A 25,221-nucleotide genomic window follows, 5' to 3' on the forward strand; every position below is an offset into this window, starting at 1 on the left:
CACTGGGGGGAACCAGATGTAAGGCTGTCATTCTTATGCTGGGGTCAAAACTAAAGAAAGGGGAAATGGTCCCCCAGTTCAACCTCCCAACAGGACAAGGAAGACCCGCCTCTCTCAGCTCCACCATCGTGCCCACTCCGCACCTTGGAAGATCTGGACGAAGCCCACAATGATGATGAGTGCCAGGGCCAGCAGCTTTCCCGCTGTGAAGACATCCTGGATGCGGGTGGCCCACCGCACGCTGGAGCTGTTGACCCAGGTCAGAAGCACTAGGAGGAAGGAGAGGGGGTTTTCCCTGGGTAAACTGAGTGACGGAGGGAGCCCATGCACTGAAGTCCTGGCTGGGAGCATGGCCAGGAGGGAAGAGGGCAGGGTGTGGAAAAGGGAGAAGAGGGATGGACTTCTTTACTGGATGCTACCAGGATTGCCCTAGAGGAAACTTGGCAGGAGGCTTCTGGTTTGCTTCTGACTGCTTGACGCCTTCCCTGTGGTTCTACCTAGATCTCTGGGTTTAGAGGGTGGCCCACTTCCCTTTCAAGATTCCATGGCCCTTAGGTGTGGTCTCATTTTCAGCAAAAAATCAGCCAAAGATCAGGAGGGGAACAAGACTTCCACAATGCTCTACCAGTTTGGACTTTGCAGTTTGAGTTTTGTAGATGGCCCCAAGGAATGACACCCAGAGGAATATGGAGGGTCTTGGTGAGCTGTCATCTGAATACCTGGAATGTGGAAATTGCAATTTTTTCTCCCCTCCCTGCAACAATCTCAGGTAAAGTTTCATCCATAATTTGCCTCTTCAGTGAAAGTGAGAGTGGGTTGCTGAGGTCTCAAAGAGGGGAATGGTCTAGTCAGATGGCTAAGCCTTGGGGCCCTGTGCTGAGAAGGGTCTTTGGGACCTTAAACTATGGTCTTAACGGATGAATCTTTGGGGCCTTTAAACTATGGTCAAATTGACATAGGATGACTGCTGAAATGAAGGATCAGAACAGTGGTCTGGATTATTTAGGCCAAAATTGGAATATCTCTCATGATTTGGGTGAAAGTGGGTTGTTTGCCTAAAGGACCTAAATCATCTTTTCAATGTTTCACTTCTCTAGGGAGACAGAATCAGGAAAGTTGAAATGGAAAAAGTGGTTGGAGAGATGGAGGATTGGTGGAGCATGGTAGAATGTGGATGTGACCCACGGAAGCCTGGAATAGAAAGGGTAGGTGGTTATTCTAGCTGTACACGGACCACGTTTAAGGTGGAGAGAGATCTTACAAAAATCCCTCATAGCCCAATTTAGAGCACCAAACCCTTTGAAAACTTTCCCCTTTTTATCCTCTGATGGATTAAATCTGTCCTCAAGCCAAAGCGTGCCCCCGATGCTTTAATTAAGGTTTGTTAATGCTTTGGTTTGTGACTGTGTTTGTGCTTCTGGAGCTCAGAGCGAATCTGAAGACAGAAACTGGGCTAGTCACAATGTTTCTTGAGAGTTCTTGAGCAAGAGCATTGGTCATTCTTCTTCTAAACAATTTATGACCAGCAGGGCCGGGGGGGGGGGGGGGGGGCAAGAAATAGCTCCAAGCTACATCTGAAAAATTTCTAGCAACCAAATCAGTACTAGAGTAAATAATGCGGGATCATGGGTATTTTTTGGCATTGTTTCCTCCACACTGAAATTGACTGCAATTGTACACCCCCATCCACCCCAGTGGGGACCCATGGCCCAAGGGGGGAACTGACCCGGCACTGGCTTTGGCAAGACGATGTTTTGCTGAGGCAGCTGCCATTATGGTTTCACTCACCTTAGGGCAGGTGGTGAAAACAGACTCCTGCTCCCTTTTTTTTTCTTAGGGCTTAGGACTTCTGGGCCCTGCTGGTTCTGGGAAAGCCAGGCAGGATAATAGTAATAATAATTATATAATGATTATTATTATTATGGTATTACGGTATTTGCTGAGAGCTTACTATGTGCCAAGCACTGTTTTAAGCACTGGGGTAGATAGAAGGTAATCAGGTTGTCCCACATGGGGCTCTCAGTCTTACTCCCCATTTTTAGTAACTGAGGCACAGAGAAGTTAAGTGGCTTGCCCAAGGTCACACAGCAGACAAGTGGCAAAGTCGGGATTTGATCCCATGTCTTCTGTTTCCCAAGCCCATGCTCGGGGAGTCAAGGCCCAGATCCCCAGAATATTACTCTAGGGCATTGAGTGCTATGAAGGGAGTTTGGTCCGGGACACTGAGAGATGGTGGGGGCTGATGAGGCAGGAGGAGGGAATTGCTTGCCAGGGAGTCAAACTGGTTCCAGACTCAATTTTGAAGTCATCGGCATGGGGCATAACTGTGCAAATGGCAATAAAAGAGGTGGGGATAGAGAAGGTTTGGAATACGCCAGAGTACGTTAGGCTCCACTTGACCTGGGAGAAGGACGCCTGGTGACAAGCTGTTCATTGGCCATAGGCAGTCTTCAAGAATTAGCAGGAAGGTCTACCCCAAGCCAGCTATCACTTCCACTGTTCGGGGAGATCTTGATCTAGGATCTTTTCGGATGGGCAAGGCATTGTTGTGGGGAACTGCAAGGAACATAATGTGCTTTGAGATGGGCAGGGCCATGGTAGAAATCCCTCCCCTAAAGGAAATCCATGTTAGTCCCACCACCCCACTTCTTTTCTGCAAATGCTATAGTTTTTGCTTGATAGCAGTGTGATAGGGAAGGACTTATGGAAAGGACTTTATGCTTGCCTCTCCTTAACAGAACAGTGTCCCCTCCACTGGTTGTTGGCCCATTGTTACTAGACTGCGTGCCAATTAGAGAACTCAGCAGCAAGATAAATAACCTATAACTAAGCGGCATACTTACATAGGCAGGCCATGGAGAGAACCCTGGTGGCACTGTATGGCGGAATGCAATTAGGAAACACTGGTTGTAGCACATAGTTGGAAAATGTCAAAGATATAACAGCCAGACTGGTAGGATACATGATTAGTACTGCACTCCATAGCAGCAAAAATCTGAAATTAAATTAGAAGACAAACAGTGCAGATATTATGCCTGAAGATCAATGCATTCGCTTGACAGTACATTCAACCTAATCTCATCTTTTTAGAGGTGACCGTTTCCTGCCCTCCCCAACAGTCCGTTTTCATACTGGAATTCTTGCCTTTATCTGAAGATGCTGGCCCCACTTTCCCAGAGCTAGTGAACTGGATCCCAAATGGTTTCTGGGATCTTATCATTTGGAAATCAAGGTGTGCAGGCCTTGGGTGGTACTGAGTTTCCCTTGCTTAAATGGCCTTTGGCTAATGAGTGTCAACTGTGTTGGGCACTCGAACTCAAATCCGCTCAGCCCAACATCACCTTGGATTTGATTGCTGGAGATCAAATGTTCTTCTTCAATATTTTATATTTGTGTTAATTGGCTTTTTCAACCCGACGTGTACTCACTGCAGCAAGAAACAGATTGGAGAACTGGATTTTATGTGACTTATTAAAAGTGGGGCAAGTTAATAAGAAGTCCCTGCTTTCAAATGTCACCTTGGTACAACCCTTAAATCCAAGGCTGGATGGAGCACTCTCAAGCCCTAAACTAGATAACTGGGGCCCAAGTAAAAGAGAACAGACAGAATTCCTGCCCTCAGTGATAACCAAATCTGAAGTTCTTAGGAGGGTACAGTCTAGTGGTACCATATAGACTATTCTCTAGACTATAAGCTATTTGTAGACAGGGAACAATTTACCAGCTCTGTTGTACTACAGTCCCTCAAGTGCTTAGTACAGTGCCCTCCACACAGTAAGTGCTCAGTAAATACCACTGACAGATTTATCAATACCACAACTGTACAGAAGATGCTTGTCTCCTCTTCTAAAAGACCTGGGGAAAGGGAGTCATGTAATACCCAAAGGCTAGCTGTTGGGTGACCCAAGATTTGGAAGCCTGGAGACCCTGGAAAATGGGTGGAGATTGGTGGTACGGGCAGATGGAATGAGAGGGCATGAATCGGATTATCAATCTCTAAGACCAGCAGGCAATGTAATCATGTCCCTTTCGCTGGCTCAAAAATTGTGCCAGTGCCCTAGCAGGAATTTCAAGAAACAGGACTGTCATGCAGTCCATGGAGGTTCAACCAAGAGGTTTTTCCCAACTGTAGCGGTCTGCTTTGAAGGGCTCCTCTTGGGCTCCCTTCCCCTGCCCTATAATAGCCAATGACAATAATTGTGGTAATTGTGAACTACTATGTGCCAGGCAGTGTAGTAAGCGCTGGGGTGGATATAAGCGATTTGGGTTGGACACAGTCCCTGTCCCTCATGGGGCTCACAGTTTTAATCCCCATTTTACAGATGAGGTATCAGAGGCACAGAGAAGTTAAGGAACTTACCCAAGGTCATACAGCAGAAAGTGGCAGAGACAGGATTAGAACACAGGTTCTTCTGACTCCCAGGTCTATGCTCTATCCACTAAGCCATGCTGCTCCTCAGTGTATGGCCAGTGATTGGGCTTGGGATGGTCAGGCTCCCTGCCTTTGCATTAGGTATGGGAGAGGAAGGCTCTCAGTTCCAGCTGGGACAGGGCGGGCTAATGGCCATGCATGCAATTCAGTAGAGATGATAGTAGTCAATACATGCCGGGGTACATGACAGGTGGATAAAATCAATTAAGTTAAATATAGAATAGTGACTTTTTTTTTAAAGAAAAGAACATCTGAGGCTGAGGTCAGTAGACGAGAGAAGTAGCTGATAGACAGTTGATTGGCAAGGCTTGACCTCATTGTGGGTATTTTGGTTGGGTTATTTGGGGAAGGGAGCAGAAATGATCATCATGAGCTAAGCCCAAACTGCTGTTAAATTGAGTCCTTGCCCTCACTGAGCTAAAGTTCTTAGGCGGGCATAGTCTAGTGGTACCATGCAGCAGTTTGGGCTTAGCTCAGGATGGTCATTTCTGCTTGTACCACCCACTCCAAAATACTCTCTTCCCCCAGCTCCATCTGGTAAGGTGCCTTAGTAAAATAATGGCATAATGAAGCTGGAAGGTGTCTCAGGGAGGCATACAGTCAGAGGCTTCCCTAGGAATTGGCTCAACTGACTAAATCTGCCCTAAATTCCAATGGAACCCAAACTTCTGCCGTGGAATGTCGGAGGAAGACACCCTTGCCATGAGCTGTCCTTGGTGGCAGGTTTCAGTCCAAAGTGGGAATGGAGCAAGTGGAGTTTTTAAATGTAACCAGAAGACTTTGCAAGGAATTGTGTTTTGGGAACACTTCCCTGGATGGGTTGTTGATTCCAGAAGCATCTCTTAGACTGTGCCTGACCACTCCTATCTTTTCAAGACCCTCTGCCTGGAATCCATTCCTCCATGAGTTAGATCTAAGCACATCTTGTACAAAATAAGAACTAGTGAATGAAGCTTTCATCCCTTGGTTGATGCTTTCTAAAAAGGGAAGACCACTGATTCTGTTTATTTTTAAGCCATTTCAAGTCCCCTGCTGTGGCTGCATAAGGATGGAGTCCCAGAAGGACCTCAAAGACATAGGCTTTAAAGACTCTGTGGGAGAATTGGGGCCTGCTGAGAGAAGGCAGAAAGGCATCCTGGAGCCAAATGATCAAGGAGAGAATTCCTGCCTGCAAACCTTGCTCCAGTACAACAGCTGGGAGGAGCTCTGGCCTAGGGACAGTAACTAAGGTAGCTGATACAGTTGGACCTGTATGCTCCCAAAAGGAAGGGAAGATAGGAAAGAGGGTCACAGAATGTTAGGACTGTTAGAAACACAAAAGGTTGAATGTCCACAGGGGCAATCATTGAACTGTTCTTCCAAGCATCCCTAGGCAGAGACTTCTGGACTGGATGGATCATTGGTCTGACTCCTTCTGAGCCTATTTATATTCACATGACTGGCTTAGTCTGTGGCAGAGTGTCCTGGTGATTGCTGGCATTCCACCTTTCTGACCCCTCACTTCAGTTCCCTCCCTAGAAGTAGTGGTGAAAGACTGCTTCAGCTGAGAAGGGCTGGGGTTGGCCACTGGAGGCCACCCTGTCCCAGAACAGACTCCTTGAAGGAGTTCTCAAAAGTCGTCCCATTCCCCTCTCTCTAGGTGACCCTCACCTAAACCATTTCAGACACTGTCCTTAACCTCTAGGAAAGAGATTCTATGGAAAATGCCCTCTTTTTGTTGATGATGATTGGCTGGAGTGGGGAGAGAGAGGTAAGGATCTAGCCCTTCACCTTCCTGGCAACTCCACCCCTAACATCAGTCAGGGAGAAGGTAGGAGAGAAAATTGAGAAGCAGAGTGGCTTAGTGAATAGAACCAGGGCCTGAGAGTCAGGAGGGCCTGGTTCTAATCCTGCCGCCACAATTTGTCTGCTGTGGGACCCAGACAAGTCTCTTCTCTTGTCTGTGCCTCAGATACCTCATCTGTAAAATGGAGATTATGACTGTGAGCCCCATATGGGACGGGGACTGTGTCCAACCTGATAGGCTCACATCTACCCCAGCACTTAGTACAGGGCCTGGCATATAGTAAGTGCTTAACCAGTATCATAAGAAAAAAAAATGGTCCTGAAGACATGGCCAAACCAAGCAACACTGAGACGCAGGTGAAGAGTGGAGTTTTTCTTGGGTCAGGTTTTGTAGAATTTCTTCCTGTTTCCTCCACTTCCAGATCCCCTCAGCCATCTCATCCAAGATTGGAGGGCCATCTGGTTTGGGGTTGGATTCCCTGGAAAAGCAGCAAGCAATTGCTATATTTTGGTCCTGCTACCCCTCAAGCAATCAACCTGGGAGACTTCCAGTGGTCTGGTAACACAGAATTCAGGTCCTGGCAAGTGAATAAGCAGGAGAGGGGACTGAAAAGCAGAAGTGGTCTGCACTTGGGCTGCTGAAGGTGAGGACTTTCTGATTGAAGGGCACAGCCTGGAAACACTGGTAAAACTTCTCTGCCTAGATCTGGTCCTGGTCAGCCTGTGTGTGATCCAGGTGAGTTCAGTCTGGTTCCCCTGCTCCAGGACTCCCCATTACCCTGCTTTGAGATTGTGGACTCTGCAGCTGGTATTGGTGACTTTGGTCGAGAACTTGTCCCCATCTTTTCACATCCCTAAGGTCAAATAACTTGAGCTTTTCTGCTCACTCAGCCTTTTAGCGCCTCATTAACATAATGAGTTTTTCCAACAGTGACCCTTTCATAGGAGAAAATACAATCTCTTGGGCCTCTTTGCATGGTGGAAGGCTTGTAAATAAAATTAAAATGTGACTCTTTAGAGATTGGGGTATCCCATAATGAGCATTCTACTGCTACTTCTAGGGACTAATCTATTTCTCCCCATTTTGGAAAAGAAATTATAAATATATTTAGATCAGAGATTCTCTCCAGTTTGGGCTGATGAGACATTTACTAATCCCCAGTTCGTTTATTTATAACATTTACCATTGGTTGACTGGTTCTAGTCCATTGTGTTAAGGGAGTCAATTCTTGCTCTCCAGCACGGTGATTAGGAGGGGTCGCAAGGATCACTCAGCTTCAGGAAACTATTAGTTCTGGAAGCTCTGCCCTCTTAGAGTCCCCGCAGGGGCAGGTCTGATCCTCAGAGGGTTTCTCTTACCCAGACAAGCCATCAGTTGGAGAGCGTGGCATGAGAGACAGAGTCTGTGATCCAGGGAACATTTTTTTAATGATATTTGTTAAGCAATTACAATGCACCAAGCCCTGATCTAAGTGCTGGGGTAGTTACAAGGTCATCAGGTTGGACACAATCCTCGTCCCATGTGAGGCTCACAGTCTAGGTAGAAGGAGTAGGATTTAATTCTCACTTTACAGCTGAAGAAACTGAGGCAAAGAGAAGTTAAGTGACTTGCCTAGTAACACAGCAGTCAATTGTTGGAGCTAGGATTTGAACCCAGGTTCTCTGATTCAAGCCCAGGCTCTTTCTTCTAGGCATTCTGCTTCTCATAGTCTTGACTCAAATATGAGGAATGGAGAGACTGGGCCCTGAGAGGTGGAGTGTGTAGGGCAATGGGTTGCAGGGCACCCAGGAGAGGTAAACAGAACCAAGTCAGGGATTTGGGGGGAAACACTGTCTCTGTGGCCTGAAGCTGGGTGAGTGGGAGAAAGGAAGGGATGCTCAATGAACAACAGAAAGGGTTGATTTAATTTCTTTCTCTGCCAGGATCCTTGAGAGCTGGTGGAGAGGACCGATACTAAAGTCTTTGGGCTAGTAGATTTTGCCCTTATTTTCAAGCAAGTGTTAAAACCAACAGCAGGAAATGGATTCCATTCATCCAGTTGCATTTATAATTGTGGTATTTGTTAAAGGGCTTGCTACGTGTCAAGCCCTGTAAGTGCTACGGTAGAGACAAGATAATCAGGTCCCTCATGGGGCTCACAGTCTAGGTAGGAGGAAGAACAGGTATTGAATCCCCATTCTGTAGATAAGGGAACTGAGGCACAGAGGTTAAAGCAACTTGGCCAAGGTCACACAGCAGAAAAGTGGAGGAGCCGGGATTAACTGGGATTTATTGAGAGTCTACTTTGTGCAGTCCACTGTATTAAGTGCTGGAAAAATAAAAATAAGCGATAAGAGTCTACTTCTGTCTCTGGCCTTTAGTGTGCACAATGCCAGGGTTTACAAGACACAGAATAACTAAGAGACATTGCAATTATCAGGTTATTCACTTCTCTCTCTGCTATGGAGGCAGTTAATATATCTGACTTCTTTTGAGTTCACAATCTAGAATTCATGAGGTAGAAACAACGAGAAAAAAACTCCTTTCCATTAACTCCACAGAGGCGCTTGCCCCCTTACACAGACTGGAGATATGGGACCAAGGAGCAAAAGTGGTCTCCTGAAGTGGACTGGAACAGCTAGCTGGCTGCCACTGGCTTGCTCTCCTCAATAGAGAGATGGTTGGATGGAGTTTAATAGTGGTTAAATCCCATTTAAAGTCTTTGGTTCCACAGCTTAGTTTCTGTCCATTTGCCCAGAGATGGCATTGCCCCTGGTTAGTGTTTAAATATGTGAAGCTTCCCAGAAACCCCTTAGGGAGCCACACCGGGCCCATTATTATTTACAATTTTGGGTAATGATCCTTTTGTTGCCTGTGGTACCCTGAAAATCCATAAATATGCAAATGATGACCCGTTCAATTACATCATGTCAGCAATAGGCACAGTGACAAATGAAAGTCCTGCTCATCTGCTTGTCTGCAACCATAGCTTGGAAAGAAGAAGTTGATTTGTGCGGGGAAAGAAACCCAAAGAGAATACCTTTTGACGAACGATTAGAAAGCTGTGTTTTATCAGGAGAGGCCTGTCACTGAAAGAGGCACTCAGGTTTGGAAAAAAGCTGGCAAGTCAGAAAGCCTATCTGCTTTCCATGCCTGGTTTAGGCCTGGGATCTACCCAAGGCTCAAGGTGCCATTTGTAAAGTGGAGAGAGTCATAACTGTCCTGGCCAGCTGAGAAGGCATTTTTACCCTTGGGGCTCTGCACTCCTCTAAAGAGAAGTCACTACTATCTCTTCAAAACTGCTTCCACAGCCCAGATTGGGTTATCAATTAACACGAGCAGCAGGGTCAAGTGGAGAGACCATGGGCCTGGGTTCTACAACCACTCTGCCACTTTCCTGCTGTTTAATCTTGGGTAAGCCACTTGACTTCTCTGTAAGTGGTTTCCTGTTCTCCCTCCTTACACTGAGCCCCATGTGGGACAGAGTGTGTCTGACCTGATTATCTTGAATCTATCCCAGTGTTTAGTATGATACTTGGCTTATAGTAAGGGCTTAACAAATATGATAATGCTGCCTCAAGCATTCATTTTCTGAGTGGGATGAGTCACTTCATCACTCTTTGCTTCAGTGTCACCAACTATAAAATGAGGATAAGAATATCCAAGCACTTTTTGAGCCTTATAATTTTTCTACAATTTCTCTTTGACACCTCAATTTCCCTTCTTGCCACTTATTTTGGACCTCTTGTCTACAAATTTACCTAAACTCCACTTGTTTATATTGCATAAGAATACTAGAATTGACTAAAGCAGCTGCTGCTGGTGAGGAAGAGAGGAAGACTGAGGAAGCATCTTCAGGAAGTGGCTTGCAGAGAGTTTGGGTTGCAAAGAAGTGCAGGAGACCAGCCCTAATCAAGAGGGCAGGAGTCTGAAAATGTGCAGAGGTTAGAGTTTTTTCCTCAGGCACTGGCTGGAAATCTGTTGGGGGCCTGATAGAGGCTTTGAGTCAGTGAGTGGGTTGAGCAGGTGGAGAGAACATTGAGGGGAAATTAATGCTGCAGAAAGGAGAATGTCTTACTGGGATGAGAAGCAGTGTGGCTCAGTGGAAAGAGCACGGGCTTGGGAGTCAGAGGTCATGAGTTCGAATCCCAGCTCTGCCACTTGTCAGCTGTGTGACTGTGGGCAAGTCACTTAACTTCTCTGTGCCTCAGTTACCTCATCTATAAAATGGGGATTAACTGTGAGCCTCATGTGGGACAACCTGATTACCCTGTATCTACCCCAGCGCTTAGAACAGTGCTCGGCACATAGTAAGCGCTTAACAAATACCAACATTATTATTATTATTGCTCTTCCAGAAGGAGAAAGGGAAGACCACCAGAGTATTTCGTGTGCAAGCCAGCCTGAGTGGAAGCCCAAACTTTGGTATAACCGTTGGCCTGTGCCTGGGCAGTACTGGTGCAACCTGGACCTACCCAGCGGGCTGCTGCCCAGCAGTGATCCCCCGTCTCAACCCTACAGCACTTAGGTACATATCCATAATTTATTTCTATTATTTCTTTCTCTCCTTCTAGACTGTAAGCTCATTGTGGGCAGGGAACGTGTCTGCTTTATTTTTTACTCTCCCAAGCATTTAGTATGGTGCTCTGCACAGTAAGTACTCAATAATTACAACTGACTTACTGGTGCTTTCATACAAGCAAGGTGGATTTAGGCTCCTGGAGCTGCTAGAAGTTGTGGCCCATGTAACACAGGCCAGAAACATATGTAAACAAGCTATTATCCAGGCAGGGCAGTGCCCTGGATTTGAGATCCGAATGGGTAGAGCAGCAAAGGAACTGGATGCCACTCTGATGGCAGTCTGGCTTGGCTTTGAGCCTTCCCAGGGCTCACAGGCCTAACCATACAGGAGGGCTGTAGAGCAGAGGGCCATGGGAAGCAGGCAAGGGCTGGGAATTGAGAAGAGAAATTGAATGGTGCAAGGGGCATCACTATCTCTGTCTGAGGCAGGGGAGAGGGACAACATAAGAAAACTGAAGCCTGTAACACCCTGAATTCAGACGACGAGCTCAGGACTATTATTATCCAAGGGAAACTCCATCATCATCATCATAATAATTTTGGTACTTGTTGAGCGCTTACTATGTGCCAAGCACTGTTCTAAGCACTGGGGTAGACACAAGTTAATCAGGCTCACACTATTATCTCCATTTTACAGATGAGGTCACTGAGGCACAGAGAAGTTTAGTGAATTGCTCAAGGTCACACAGCGGACATGTGGTGAAGCCAGGATTAGAACCCAGGTCCTTCTGATTCCCAGGCCTGTTCTCTATCCACTAACCCATGCTGCTGCTTCATCATCAACAGATGAAGAAATATTGATGGGGATTTTTTTTTTCAAAGATTGATTATGGGAACTTGTGGAGTGATCCCAGAGGTCCTAAAGGGAGATAGACTGCAGGTCACCAAAGGAGATACCATAGAACACACTAAAGGTGGAGGCAGTCAATCTACCTGGGAACTTGAGGCATGGTTTCAGTTTTGTATTTAAAATTGTGGTCAAGCTATGGATTGGCACTCAAATTTTGGAGATGAGGCCACAACCCCACCGTTTGGAGGTTCAAGGGTTTAGAAAGAAGAGAGCAAACCTGAGAGGAGTAAGGCAGATGTATTCATGTAGCCTTTCAATGCCTGAACTGGCAGTGTGCCCCACAAAACAACTTTATGTTCTGAGCCCCATTGTAGCACATGCACAGACAATATATTATGATAATGATGACAGGAGGCAGCAGAATGCTTTCTAATCTATGACAAAAAGGCAGAGCTATTGGCTCCAAACCTAATAAAAATAAGTGCCAAGTTAGTTGGGTTTGGGAAGGAGGTGGTCGGGGGAGGGGGGGGAAGGGGGAGATGAGGATATAAATGGAAGAATGACCCATGTAAAAGTCTAGTGATGTCCTGGGAGAGAACAGTGCGAAGCAGAGTTTGGAAGTTAGGCTGGAGGAAGGTGAGATGGAAAAATAAGTATGGAGAAATAGGAAGGATGTGTGGGATCTCCTGAGATAGCTCGTTGCCCTAAGCCACTAGCATTAAAAGGCAGCTGGGCAACCAGAACTCACAGAAAGTGACAGAGTACACTTTCAAAAAATAAAAAGAGTGGAGGAGAGATTCCTCTTGTGGAAAACTATATTTACTTTCATAATTGGCTCAATGTTTTTTGCATCTTTTGCAACCTAAAAACAGGAGGGGTTATTACACAGGGAATTAAGTCTACTAATATGTGGAGCAGGAAGAAAAAAGAGAAGAAAAAAGGAGGGGAAGGAGGGGAGAAGAAAGAGAAAGGCAAGAGAGACTGTATTCCTTCCTTCTATTGTGTTCTGCACCTTAGTAAACTCTCCATAAATACCACTGATTGATACTGCACCCTTGAAAGAGTATACTTTCAAGTACCCTTGAAAGTGCTGTAAACCATAGGCACTCAGTGAATTAACATCTCCCCTGCTACATCACTTCTCTTCCTACCAGGAGTTCTGTATATCTCAGGGAAGAAATTTGCCAGCAGGAATCTATTACCTGTGGCTTTCCATTTGGGTTATGAAACTTCTCTTCTTCCTATCTGGACCTGCACTCCTATTTCTCCTTACAGAAAGAATCTTTCTTTCTACCTGAAAAATCGGAGGAGTGGGACTTTTGTGATGGAGGCAATTATGCAAGTAATAATAACTGTGATATTTGTTAAGCACTTACAATATGCCAACTACTGAATTAAGCATTGGGATAGATACAAGATTTTCAGGTTAGACACAGTCCATGTCCTTCGGAGCTCACAAGTCTAAATAGGAGGGAGAACAGATGAGGAAGCCCAGGCACAGAAAAGTTAAGTGACTTGCCCAAGGTTACTCAACAAGCAAGTGGCAGGACTGGGATCACCCAGGGCCTCTACCAGGCTTGAGTTCTTTCAACTAGGCCATACATACTGAAATAGATCAAGGTCTCCTGGATTAAGTGAATGATTAAGCCACCAGGAAGGAGAGTTATTCAATTCTCTTCCCTCAATAGCCTGCTCAAGAGTTGACCATCATCTGACTTCCATCCCCTTTACTCCCTGGAAAAAGCACTCTCTAGGGTCACAAGGAACTCCTTCTAACCAAATCCACTGGGCTCTACACTATCCTAATCCTCCTTTTCCTCGCAGCTGCTTTCAACACTGTGGACCACCCCCTTCTCCTGGAAACATTATCTAACCTTGGCTTTACTGACTTCCTCCTCTCCTGGTTCTCTTCCAATCTATCTAGCTGCTCACTCAGTCTTTTTCATGGGCTCCTCCTCTCCCTTCTTCTTTTGAACTGTGGAGGTCCTTCAAGGATCAGTTCTGTTCTCCTCTACACCCACTCCCTTGGAGAACTCATTTGCTCTCGTGGTTTTAACTGCCATTTCTACCCAAATAATTGCTAAATAAACCTCTCTATCCCTGACCTCTCTCCTCTTCTGCAGTCCTGCATTTAATCCTGCTTACAGGGTATCTCTACTTGGCTGTCCTGTTGATACCTCAAACTTAACAGGTGCAAAACAGAACTCCTCACCTTTCCACCCAAAACTTGCCCTCCTCCTGACTTTCCCATCACTATAGACAATGCCACCATTCTACCTGTCTCATAAGCCTGTAACCTTGAGAAGCAGTGTGGTCTAATGGATAGAGCATGGGCCTGGAGTCAGAAGGATCTGAGTTCTAACCCCAGCTCTGTCACTTGTCTTCAGTGGGACCTTGGGCAAGTCACTTAACTTCCCTGTACCTCAATTCCCTCATCTGTAAAATGGGGACTAGAACTGTGAGCCCCATGTGGGACAGGGACTGTGTCCAACTTGATTAGCTTACATCTACCCCAGTGCTTAGTAGAGTGCCTGGCACACAGTAAGCTCTTAACAAATACCATTAAAAAAAAACCTTGGCATTATTCTCAACTTATTTCTTCATGCAACCCACGTATTCATTCTGTCACCAAACCCTGTTGGTTCTAACTTTATAACATCTCTAGAATCTGCGCTTTCCTCTCCATCCAAACTGCTACCATCCTATCCAAGTACTTTCATTATTCTGCCTTGATTACTGCTTTAACCTCCTCCCTGACCTGCCCAACTTCTCTCTCCACTCCACCCCACCCTGATGTCCAGATCAATTTTCTAAAAAAAATTCAGCCCATGTCTCCCCCAGCCTCAGAAATCTCCAATGGTTGCCCATCCATCTCCACATCAAACAGAAACTTCTTGCTATTGCCTTTAAGGCCTTCAGTGAGCTTGCCCCTTCTTATCTTAATTCAATAATTATGGTACTTATTAGATGTTTACTAGATGCCAAGGACTGTACTAAGCCCTGGTGTAGGTAAAAGTTAATCAGGGTGGACATAGTCTTTGTCCCACATGGGGCTCATTGTCTAAGTAGGAGGGAGTAGGATTGAATCCCCATTTTACAGAAGTTAAGCATCTCATCTGTCTTGCTGCTGACTCCTTGACAATGTGCTCTTTCTGGCCTGGAACTCTTTGCCACTTCAAAACCACTGACCACCACTCTCTTACCTTCAAAGCCTCATTAAAATCACATGTCCAAAAGACCTTTCACAACTAAGCCCTCATTTACCCTACTCACCCTCCCATCTGTATCATTTAGGCATTTGGATCTGTACCTCTTAAGCATTTGATATTCACTCTACCCCCAGCAATTATGTACATATCCTTACATTTACCCATTTTAAAAATGGTACTTGGTTAAGTGCACACTAATTGCCACACACTGTACTAAGTGATGGGGTAGAAACAAGGTAATCAAGTTGAACAGAGGCCCTGACCCATATGGGACTCAAAATCTAAGTATGAGGGAGTTAGATTTAATCCCCATTTTATATTGGTTATTTCCTCTACTTGTAATTTAAATCTCTCTCTCTCTGTCTAGATTGTAAGCTTCCTGTGAGCAGGAATCATGCCTGCCAACTCTATTGTACTCTCTCAAGAGCTTCGCACTGTGTGCTGCATTCAGAACACACTCAAATCCCATCCTATGACTATTGATTGCATAGTGCTAGCACTTGGATTTTTACCCTTTATTTATTCCACCTTTAGTCCTAGAGCACTTTTTTTTGTTTAATTGTGTTTGTTATGCATTTACTAAGTGTCAAGCACTATTGTAAGCACTGGGGTAATACAAGATAACTGGGTTGGACAAATCCCTGTCCCACATGGGGCTCACAGTCTAAATTGGAGGGAGGAGGATTTAATCACTGTTTCACAGATGAGGGAACTGAAGCCTAGGAAAGTGAAGTGACTTGCACCAGATCACACAGAAGATAAGTGGTGGGGCCAGGATTATGTCCATATTCATAACTGATTTATTTATATAATCCCCATTTTACAGATGAGGTACCTGAGGCAAAGGGAAATGAAGTGTCTCGGACCTTAGGTGTGGGAGTTTTTGCAGGTAAGGTTCCCCCAGGGATAAAGAAAGGTGCTGCTATTTCTCCTTGCCTGGTTTGGGGGTGGGGGAGAGAGTGTCAATAAGGAGGCCTTTCTGGGTTTTCAATGATGAAAATGAATGAGGTGGGCTTACACTGCACAAGTACTTTTAGCTTTGCTAATTGCCACCACAGTTAATTTGATTTACTTGAAGCTGTTTACAGACACTTGGCTGGGTCCTGCCTTGGAGAAAGGATGGAAGAAACCCAGATCCCTCTGTGATTGTGGCTTTCGCCCTTTCAGGCCCCAAGGTCCTGTCTCTGCCCTCGAGCAGAGCATTTCTGTGAAGGCCTGGGAGGAAAGCTAGTCAAGTCAAGGTCCTCTCCCCGCCAACACCAGAGGCAGAAAAGGCCCAGAGAGGGGATGCTAGAGGCCTAAGACTGCACAGCAAGTGGAAGACTGAGCTGAACTTGCGTGAGTGCTAGTTAAGAGTCTACAAGGACCCGTGAACAAGAGCTGGCAATGCCAGGGGAATGTCAGGAAAGGCCTAGTTTCTCAGGCGCGGTGCGCCCTCTGGGGGAATTGGGTTTGGCCTCTCCTAGCCCAAGATCTGCTAGAATATTCAAGGCATTTTGAAATGTGTTAAAAACCAAGGAGAAGCAGCGTACCGTAATGCCACACTCACCCAGCGAGGCCCCCGAAGATCTCTGTGACGTAAGCATAGTCGCCCCCCGATTTAGGAATAGCAACTCCGAGCTCTGCATAACAGAAAGATCCCAGGGCAGCAATGCCACCTCCAAGCACCCAGATAATCAACGCCAGGCCCACCGAGCCTGTGTGCTCCAGGACGCCCTTGGGGGAGATGAAGATCCCAGAGCCAATGATGTTCCCTGGAGGGGGTGGAGGGAGAGAGAAAAGAGGTGGCAGGTTAGCGGCAAGAATATTTTTTTGCGGGGCCCCAAAATGACTTTGTCCCTCCATCCGAATGAAAGGTTAAATTAGGAACCCATCATGCAGATTCTTGCCTCAGCAGTTTTGACAGTGGAAGTAACTTTTGTAGCTAAGGAGCAGCCCAAGGGAGGGGAAGCATTTCGATAATAAGAATAATTATTGTACCCGAGCTTGCTATAACTCTTTTCTTCCTAAGAATTTACCCACTATTATTTCATTTTGTACCCATTTTTCGTTTCATTACTAAAGGCTTTTCAAACTTTTCTAGACTGTAAACTCATTATGGGCAGGGAACATGCCCAGTAACTCTGTTATAGTATACTCTCTCGGGCGCTTAGTATGATGCTTTGCATATAGTAAGTGCTCAATAAATATCATTGGTTGATTTTCAGAAGCAACCTGCTGAATATGCACCTGATACAAAGCATTCTAAAAAGAAAAATTATGCTATTTACATATTTACTCATGACTTCAAACATTCTACAAATATTATTCAAAAAGAAATAACATTATAATTTTCCAAAGATGCAGACTTTCATTCGTGTTTCTTTCTAATTCTGTGAATTGGGCAGGAGGGATCATGGAATTCTTGTGAGTTTTAAGTGGGGAAACTGAAGTCCTGAGTGGCTAAGTGAACCTCTCCACGGTCACCCAGAAGGCCACAGGACTAGCAGGAGCAGGAAGTTAGGTCTCCTGGTTCTCCAACTCAGGGCTCTTTCAATTAATTCTATCAATTAATCATATTTACTGAGCATTTACTGTGTACAGAGCACTCTACCAAACACTTGGGAGAGTATAATATAAGAGTTGTAGAAATCTCTCCTCCCTTCAAGGAGCTCACAGCCTAAAGGGGAAGGCATATTAAAATAAATTATGGATATGTACCTAAGTGCTGTGGGGCTGAAGGTGGGGTGAATAAAGGGTACAAATCCAAGTGCAAGGGTGAAGCAGAAGGGAGAGGGAATAGGAGAAATGAAACCTTAGTAGGGGAAGGCCTCTACTAGGACAGTGTCTTTTTAGAGGATTCCAAAAGGGATGTGGACTTGGGGAAAGAGCACAAGATTGAGAGCCTGGAGATCTCTCCCATTTGTTCATTGTGTGGCTGTGGGCAAATAACTTAAACTTTCTTGTTCCTCTGTTTCTTCATCTGAAAAATAAGGATGAAATACCTGTTCTTCCTTAGACTGGGAACTCCATGAGGGGCAGGAACTGTGTCTGCCTTGATTATCTTCCTTCTATCCCATCACTTACTACAGTGCTTGGAACTTAGTAAGCGCTTAATGAAGATCACAGTTATCATTAATAATAATCCTTTCCTTTTCTTTCTCTAGTAATTGCCATCATCTAAATGTGTAGAAACTGAAACCAACTATCCTTTATGAAACTGACTGTCAACATTGCGAGCTGACTTTTCTGGGCATAAAAGAAGTGGAAGACACTGTCTCCACCCTTGAGAACTTTACCATCTAACTGGGGAAGCCCGGCAAACTAAGTTATGCACACAAACTCCCAAAAGTTACATCATCCAAAATGATAGATATATTTTAGTAGCCCATATTGGGCACGTGGACTGCTAGATTGGGTGACTGGAGCCAGGGACTTTACTCCTGGAATTATGGGGGACTGGCTAGGATTGGACGAGGATGTGAAGAAAAGAGACCTGGTTTGAAGAGAGGAGGCAGAGGGTTCTAGGAATCATTTATGTTAGCTAAATTGTAAAGAGGGTTTTTATTTTACTTCTTGGACAGAGTGAGCTAGGGAAAATTGGAGAGTTGGGGGGGTGGGACTGGGGAAGAATGCAGTTGTTACATTTTTGTGTGTAAAATCAATTTTGCGGTATGAATGTTTGCACTACATGTTTTGGATAGAACAGGATGGAAGAATTAGCAAAAGTTTCTTGGATACCACGTGTCCATCTGGGAAGGATAGGCTGTGGTACTGAAACACTTTTTTAAGGTATTTGTTAGGGGCTTACTAAGTGTCAAGCACTGTTCTAAGTTCTGGGGTATATACAAGTTAATCAGGTCAGATACATGAATGGGGCTCACAATCTAAGGAGGAGGGTGAATAGAGATTGAATCTCCATTTTGCGGTTGAGGAAACTGAGGCACAGCGAAGTGAAGTGACTTGCCTAAGGTCATAAAGCAGGCAAGTGGTGGAGCCAGGATTAGAACCCAGGAACTCTGGCTCCTAGGTTTGGGCTTTATTCACTAGGCCATGCTGTTTCCCAACCTCGGTTATGAGCATGTATGCAGCAGTGGACACAGGGTGAATACTACAGTGCAATTCTCTTTAAGCTGGTCTTCTGCAAGATTGCAGTCTCTGTGCTAAAGGGAGAACTGAGCATATTTACAAGGTTGAGCAACTGTGAATACTACATACTCACCTATCTCAAAATAGAGACCCACTTGAGGAAAGAGTAAATGCACTGGATGGGACCTATAAAATGAGGAAGAGACAGGAAGAGACAGCGGAGGATGGAGCAAGTAGATTTTTTTTGAAGAGGATTTCCACTGGAAAATTCATTTGTCTCCACCAGCCTGGGGAAAACTTAACACTGAGTAGGATTGCCCTGTGCCGAAAGGTCTAATGGACCACTAACTCCACCTCCACTCTGCTCAGGGAACACCAACACTGGATGCCAGATGGCATTTTGTTCTTTTCTATCCATCCACCCCTCTGACACCTGAGGCCTCCCTAGAGTCCTGGGGGTTGGAGTCGGGGGGTGGGGAAGCAGAGAGTGGGGGAAGCTGGGTGAGGAGGCAGCAGGAGTAGATTAGGGGCAGGGAGAGCAGAGTTGTTGACACCCCCCGGGCTGCTGCTGTCCACAGTCCCACAGCCTGCATAGTCTAGCTTATTTATTGTGCTGAATCGAGATGACGTTTCTAATGGTAGTCTCTACTGTCCACGTTTAAGCTCTGGGGCTCTGACTCCCAGACCTACTCAGGTTTTTTGTTTCCTCCCATATGCCTTGTCTGCCCTAGGGACTATAGGTAAGGTAAATTGACTCAGCACCTTCTCCATTCACTTAAATTCCCCCCAAACTCAGATGATTTCCCAAGGACACCTTCGGTGGAGTCATCCACATACCGAAGAACAACTTCTAAACGTACATAATGGATTCATAAAGCAGCAAGCAAGCCATCACAAGGGGGGATTGGGTTAGAATAATGGCAAAATTAAATATTACATATAGCTTATCTATATCTGAAATGTTACAAGACATTTTAATCTTTGTTCGGAATTAATTGGCAACAATTTGTACTGAATGGATAGGTCTTGACATGAATGAGTCAGACTACATAACTCACAGGGCTAATGGATCTGCTGAAGGTCTAGTTTTCTCTGAAGCCACGTAATTGAAATGGTTAGTGGTAAAACTCATTTGTGAGATGATATACTGTTACATGGTGGACATATTGAATATATTTGGTGGGGGTGTGAATTTTTGTGTGGGAAAATTTTTACTTTGAGAGTTTTATTTGACCACTTAGGACAGGAACTGGATTCTTGTATCTAACCCAATATTTAGTAGAGTCCTTGACACATAAGTGTTTAACAAATATCACCACTGAAATAGATTTAAAAGGCAAGTTCAATGTTCCAACTGGCTGAAAATGAACATATGAATTTTGACCTGAATTTAGACATCATTTATATAAGGATGGAGAGGGGCTGCCATGGAGTTAATAACAACCTCCAGGACCCCTGCAAGAGAGGTTCTGAGGCTTGTGCTCACATGTTCTCTGAGGTCTCTTCTCCTATATTCATCCTATTTGCTCTTGTTATTGCTCTAGGCTGTAGAATGCTCCCCAGAGAATTTCTGAGGGGAAGTGAAAACTCTTCAGATCAGCCAAAAGATTCCAGTGATGCCCAGTTGTGAATGATTTCTTTCACTAATTCAGCTAGCTGTGAGATAACACTAAAGAGGATGGAGGAGGTGGATGATTGACCAAGAGACTTAATTAGAAACTAGAAATTAAAGAGAATTTCTAAAGAGACTAGAAAGTAAAGAGACAATAACCTTGACAGCAAGAGCCCCACGTGGCACTGGTCCTCCAGTGAAGGAAGGTCAATGGAGAGGCCAACCCCTGGGAAAAACCCAGCTTACTGCTCCTCTGCGCTAGGCGTGTCTGAGAGCCTGTTAGTTTAACCAGCTTCAGCCAAAGGACACAGAGCACAGAATGACATGCTTGGGGCTCAGATGAGGGAGTAGTCACGGTTCCTACCTCAGATAGGCACAGGAGTGCTGGCTTGCCCTCTACTGTAGGTCTGATCCCTCAGAGCTGGGGGATGAGAGGAAAAAGGGCAGCAGGTGGGGAGGGGGTCTGCTCTTCATTTCCTCTTCTCCCACTCCCTTCTGGGTCACTCTTGCACTTGGATTTTCTCCCTTATTCACCCCTCCCTCAACTCTCCAGCACTTAGTACATAGGTACAATTTATATTATTTCTTCATTAATTCAATTGTATTTATTGAGCACTTACAGTGTGCAGAGCCCTATACTAAGCACTTGGGAAAATACAATACAATAAACAGGGACATTCCCTGTCCACAGTGAGCTTACAGTCTAGAGCCGGGGAGACAGACATGGATACAAATAAATATTATTGTCTGTCTTCTTGTCTAGACTGTAAGCTTGTTTTAGGCCAGGAATGTTACTACCAACTCTGTTATAGTGTATTCTCCTAGGTGCTTAGTAGAGTGCTCTGCACATAATAAGCACTCAATAAATATGATTGATGGATTCTCTGGTCCAGAAGAGCTACAGAAAAGTCTTGGGGCCTGTGGATGCCTCTCCATCCTCCCAAGAGACTGGACCAATTTAGATCCATCTGGTAGAAGTCCAGGAAGGTTCCAAACTGAGGCTGCTACCTGGGAGCAGCACAGGGTGAGCTCTCCTGGATAATGACCTACCTTCCTATTCCTGGACTACTAGATAGGCCAGGTGTCCTATTCAGACTTGGCTCTTCTAGAGCTGTGGAGTCTTCTTTTCCATACTCTCTGTGGGAGGGGGAATGCAATAATAATAATGATAATAATAGTAAGTGATATTCTTAAGTGCTTATATGTGCCAAGCCCTGTACTAGGCACTGGGGTAGAGACCAGATAATCAGGTCAGACGCAGTCCCTATCCCACATGGGACTCTCAGTCTAATGGGAAGGGTGAACAAGTATTTAATGCCCATTTGACAGGTGAGGAAGCTGAAGCACAGGGAAATTAAGTGACATAGCAGGCAAGTGGCAAAACTGGGATTAGAATCCAAATCCTCTAAATTCCAGGCCTGGGCTCTTTCACTAGGCCACAGTGCTTCCTAATGATCCCTAATGGGATGACTCAAGCTCAGCCTCTCTGCAGAAGCACGTGGAAAGGTGGACTCAGATTGCAACTGGTGTTCCGTAATCTTCAAACCAAATTTTGGCGATTATGAACTCACTTGTCTCTGGGGAGGAGGAGTGGGGTGGTGTGGGGGAAAGTAGTCGAGTGAGTAGTGACTGTAGTAACTCCCGCTAGACTATAAACTCATTTTGGGCAGGGAACATATCTACCAACTCTGTTATATTGTACTCTCCAGTCAGTGCTCAATGAATACGATAGATTGACTGCTAATCCCTCTCTCAGCCTCCATTTTATTCCTCATCTCCCCACAAAAGGCAGCTATTCCAGCAAGGCCAGATTTCACGGTGCCATTGTTTGAAACCCTTCACAGAATCTCCCCATCCCTTTCTCCCAGAACGAACACCAAGCCATTGGAGTCGGTGTCTTGTTGTGAGCCTCTGAAAACTTACAACTCCAAAACATCTTATGTGGGTTTTGGGTTTTTTTTTTCAGGGGTGGGGGGCACGGAGCGGGGGCGGTCTTGATTAGAAATACTCAGGTCTTCATGACTTAGTGGCAGGAGCATGGGCTTGACAATCGGAGGTTGTGGGTTTTAATCCTGGCTCTGCCACTTATCAGCTGTGTGACTTTGGGCAAGTCACTTAATTTCTCTGTGCTTCAGTTACCTCATCTGTAAAATGGGGATTAAAACCGTGAGCCCCATGTGGGACAACCTGATTACTTTGCATCTACCCCAGTGCTTAGAACAGTGCTTGGCACATAGTAAGCACTTAACAAATACTATTGTTATTATTATTATTATTATAATAAGGCTTGGAGTCCTGTCCAAACTGCTGGGGGCAAAAAAAGGGGCTTCACTCCTACCTATGGAGCATCAGCCCCTATTGCCCCTTTGGAGTTGACACCAAAGGACCAACATGAGCAGATCTGTGGGGGTGGTGAGGGTGGAAAGGGGAAGGACTGTTGTGATGGGCCTCACTAGTCTGAGGGAGGAAGGTTCAATTAACTGAGCAAAACTGGGCCTTGGATGGGGGCACTCTGACCATAATAACACTTATGGTACTTATTATAAACACTTACTATGTGCCGAGCACTATTCTAAGTGCTGGGGTAGATAAAAGTTAATCAGGCTGGACACAGTTCCTGCCCTATATGGGCCTCCCACTCTTATCTTCATTTTTTACCAATAAAGTACTTAAGGCACAGAGAAGTGAAGTGACTTGCCCAAGATCACACAGCAGACATGTGGAGGAGCTAGGATTAGAACTCATGTCCTTGTGACTTCCAGGTCTGTGCTTTGTTCACTAACCCATTCTGTTTCTCTTGCCACCTGGAGTAAGGGGAATATACAAAATTCTGATAAGCACTTGATTCACCCCACCTCCAGTCCCATAGCACTTATAATAATAATTATTATGGTATTTATTAAGTGCTTACTATGTGCCACTCACTGTACTAAGCAAATATAAAAGCAAATTGGGTTGGACACTGTCCCTATCCCCTGTGGGACTCACAGTCTTAATCCCCATTTTACATATGAGGTAACCAAGGCACAGAGAACTGAAATGACTTACCCAAGGTCACACAGCAGACAAGTGGCAGAGCTGGGATTAGAACCCATGATCTTCTGACTCCCAGACTCGTGCTCTGCCCATTACACCATTCTTTTTCTTTGTTTCACTTATGTACATACCCTTATACTCTTGTTGTATTGTACTCTCCTAAGTGCTCAGTACAGTGCTTTGCATAGAGTAAGCCCTCAGTAAATACAACTGAATGAAATTTTCCCATTCATTTGACCGCAAGCTCTTTTTGGACAAGGATCTGTATATACCAAATCTATTGTGTTTAGTCTCCAAGAGCTTAGTACTCGTGGTTCAGTGGAAAGAGCACGGGCTTGGGAGTCAGAGGTTGTGGATTCTAATCCCGGCTCCGCTGCTTGTCAGCTGTGTGACCTTGGGCAATTCATTTAACTTCTCTGTGCCTCGGTTACCTCATCTGTAAAATGGGGATGAAGACTGTGAGCCCTATATGGGACAACCTGATTACCTTGCATCTACCCCAGCGCTGAGAACAGTGCTTGGTATATAGTAAGCGCTTAACGAATACCAACATTATTATTCTGGACACAGGAAGTTCCCTTGATTGATTGATTGATGCGGATAAGATATCTTCCAGCTAGAGCTGGGCTGGTCCAGCCATTTGGGTGACTCTGTTGGTGGGGCAGGGTGGAGGTGGGGGTAGAAAAGGGCAGAATTAAACCTTTAAACACACACACACACACGTGTATACATACACACATACACACATATATACGTATATACACACATACATACATATACACATGTACACATGTACACATATATATATATACCCATGTACACACATATATATACACACACAAATATGCACACACACATATTCCTACACACATGTACACACACATGCACACATATATACACACACACACATATATATACACACACACATATATACATATACATGCACACACACACACATACACCTATATACACATATACACACACACATATATACATATCTCTCCATCTTTCAAGCCACTACATTCCTCCTCCCAAAGCAGGGTCAATTAAGGGCTAGCCCGCTCGGACTTAGGCTCGGAGGACCCAGAGTGGCGGCCCCCTGGGCGTCCAGGGTTTCCCTCTGCCTCGTAGACTTGGGTCTGCCGCCGCCGCCGCCGCCGCCGCCGCCGCCGCCTGATTTCGCCGACGGCCAAGTCCGGCCGCCCGCCCTCCGAGGCCCCGGGCGGCCCCAGGCCGAGACGCGGGCCCCTGGCGCCACCTGCTGGCCCGCTCCTGCAACTCGCCTCTTGCAGAGAGGCCCGGGACCACCCAGGGCGGCAGCTCCTCCTCTGACAGCATCGTCGCCCGTGCCAACCGGCGGTCGGGGAGAAGGAGGAATGTCTCATCCCGGGGACCGTTCGGAATCGGAGAGCTTCCCCCACTCCCCCACCCACCCATCTGTCCGGTATTGGGGCGCTGGTGCCTACCAGCAAGGGGATGGACAACATGACACCTGGAGATCCCTGCCAGATCTTGGATTCCAAGAATCCGCACGCTTGTCGTTTCGGATTCTTAGGGAGGAAGCCGGATTACCAAAAGGGCAAGATGCCGCTACCAGAAAGAATTTAAATAGACTAGCCAACACACACACACACACACAAACTTCAAGCCGGCTCAGAGTCCCCGTCTGCCTCTTTATATAGTTCCCAGCCCTGGGAACATTTACTCTGAGCAGAGCCACCCCCTCAG

The 25,221-nt window shown here is 45.6% G+C and overlaps 1 protein-coding gene across 1 annotated transcript in view; it reads right to left on the bottom strand.

The window, feature by feature from the left end:
• Positions 1 to 25,221, bottom strand: part of SLC7A10 (solute carrier family 7 member 10) — a 94,851-nt gene that overhangs the window by 15,867 nt on the left and 53,763 nt on the right. Inside the window, exons 2-4 of the mRNA XM_029074589.2 lie at positions 16,327 to 16,531; positions 2,844 to 2,995; positions 144 to 269 (exon numbers count right to left, since the gene is read on the bottom strand). Of these exons, the coding sequence (XP_028930422.1) occupies positions 144 to 269; positions 2,844 to 2,995; positions 16,327 to 16,531 (483 nt within the window). The remainder of the gene's footprint in view (positions 1 to 143; positions 270 to 2,843; positions 2,996 to 16,326; positions 16,532 to 25,221) is intronic.

The sequence above is a fragment of the Ornithorhynchus anatinus genome, chromosome 11 (genome assembly GCF_004115215.2).
Source record: "Ornithorhynchus anatinus isolate Pmale09 chromosome 11, mOrnAna1.pri.v4, whole genome shotgun sequence".
Classification (NCBI taxonomy): domain Eukaryota; kingdom Metazoa; phylum Chordata; class Mammalia; order Monotremata; family Ornithorhynchidae; genus Ornithorhynchus; species Ornithorhynchus anatinus.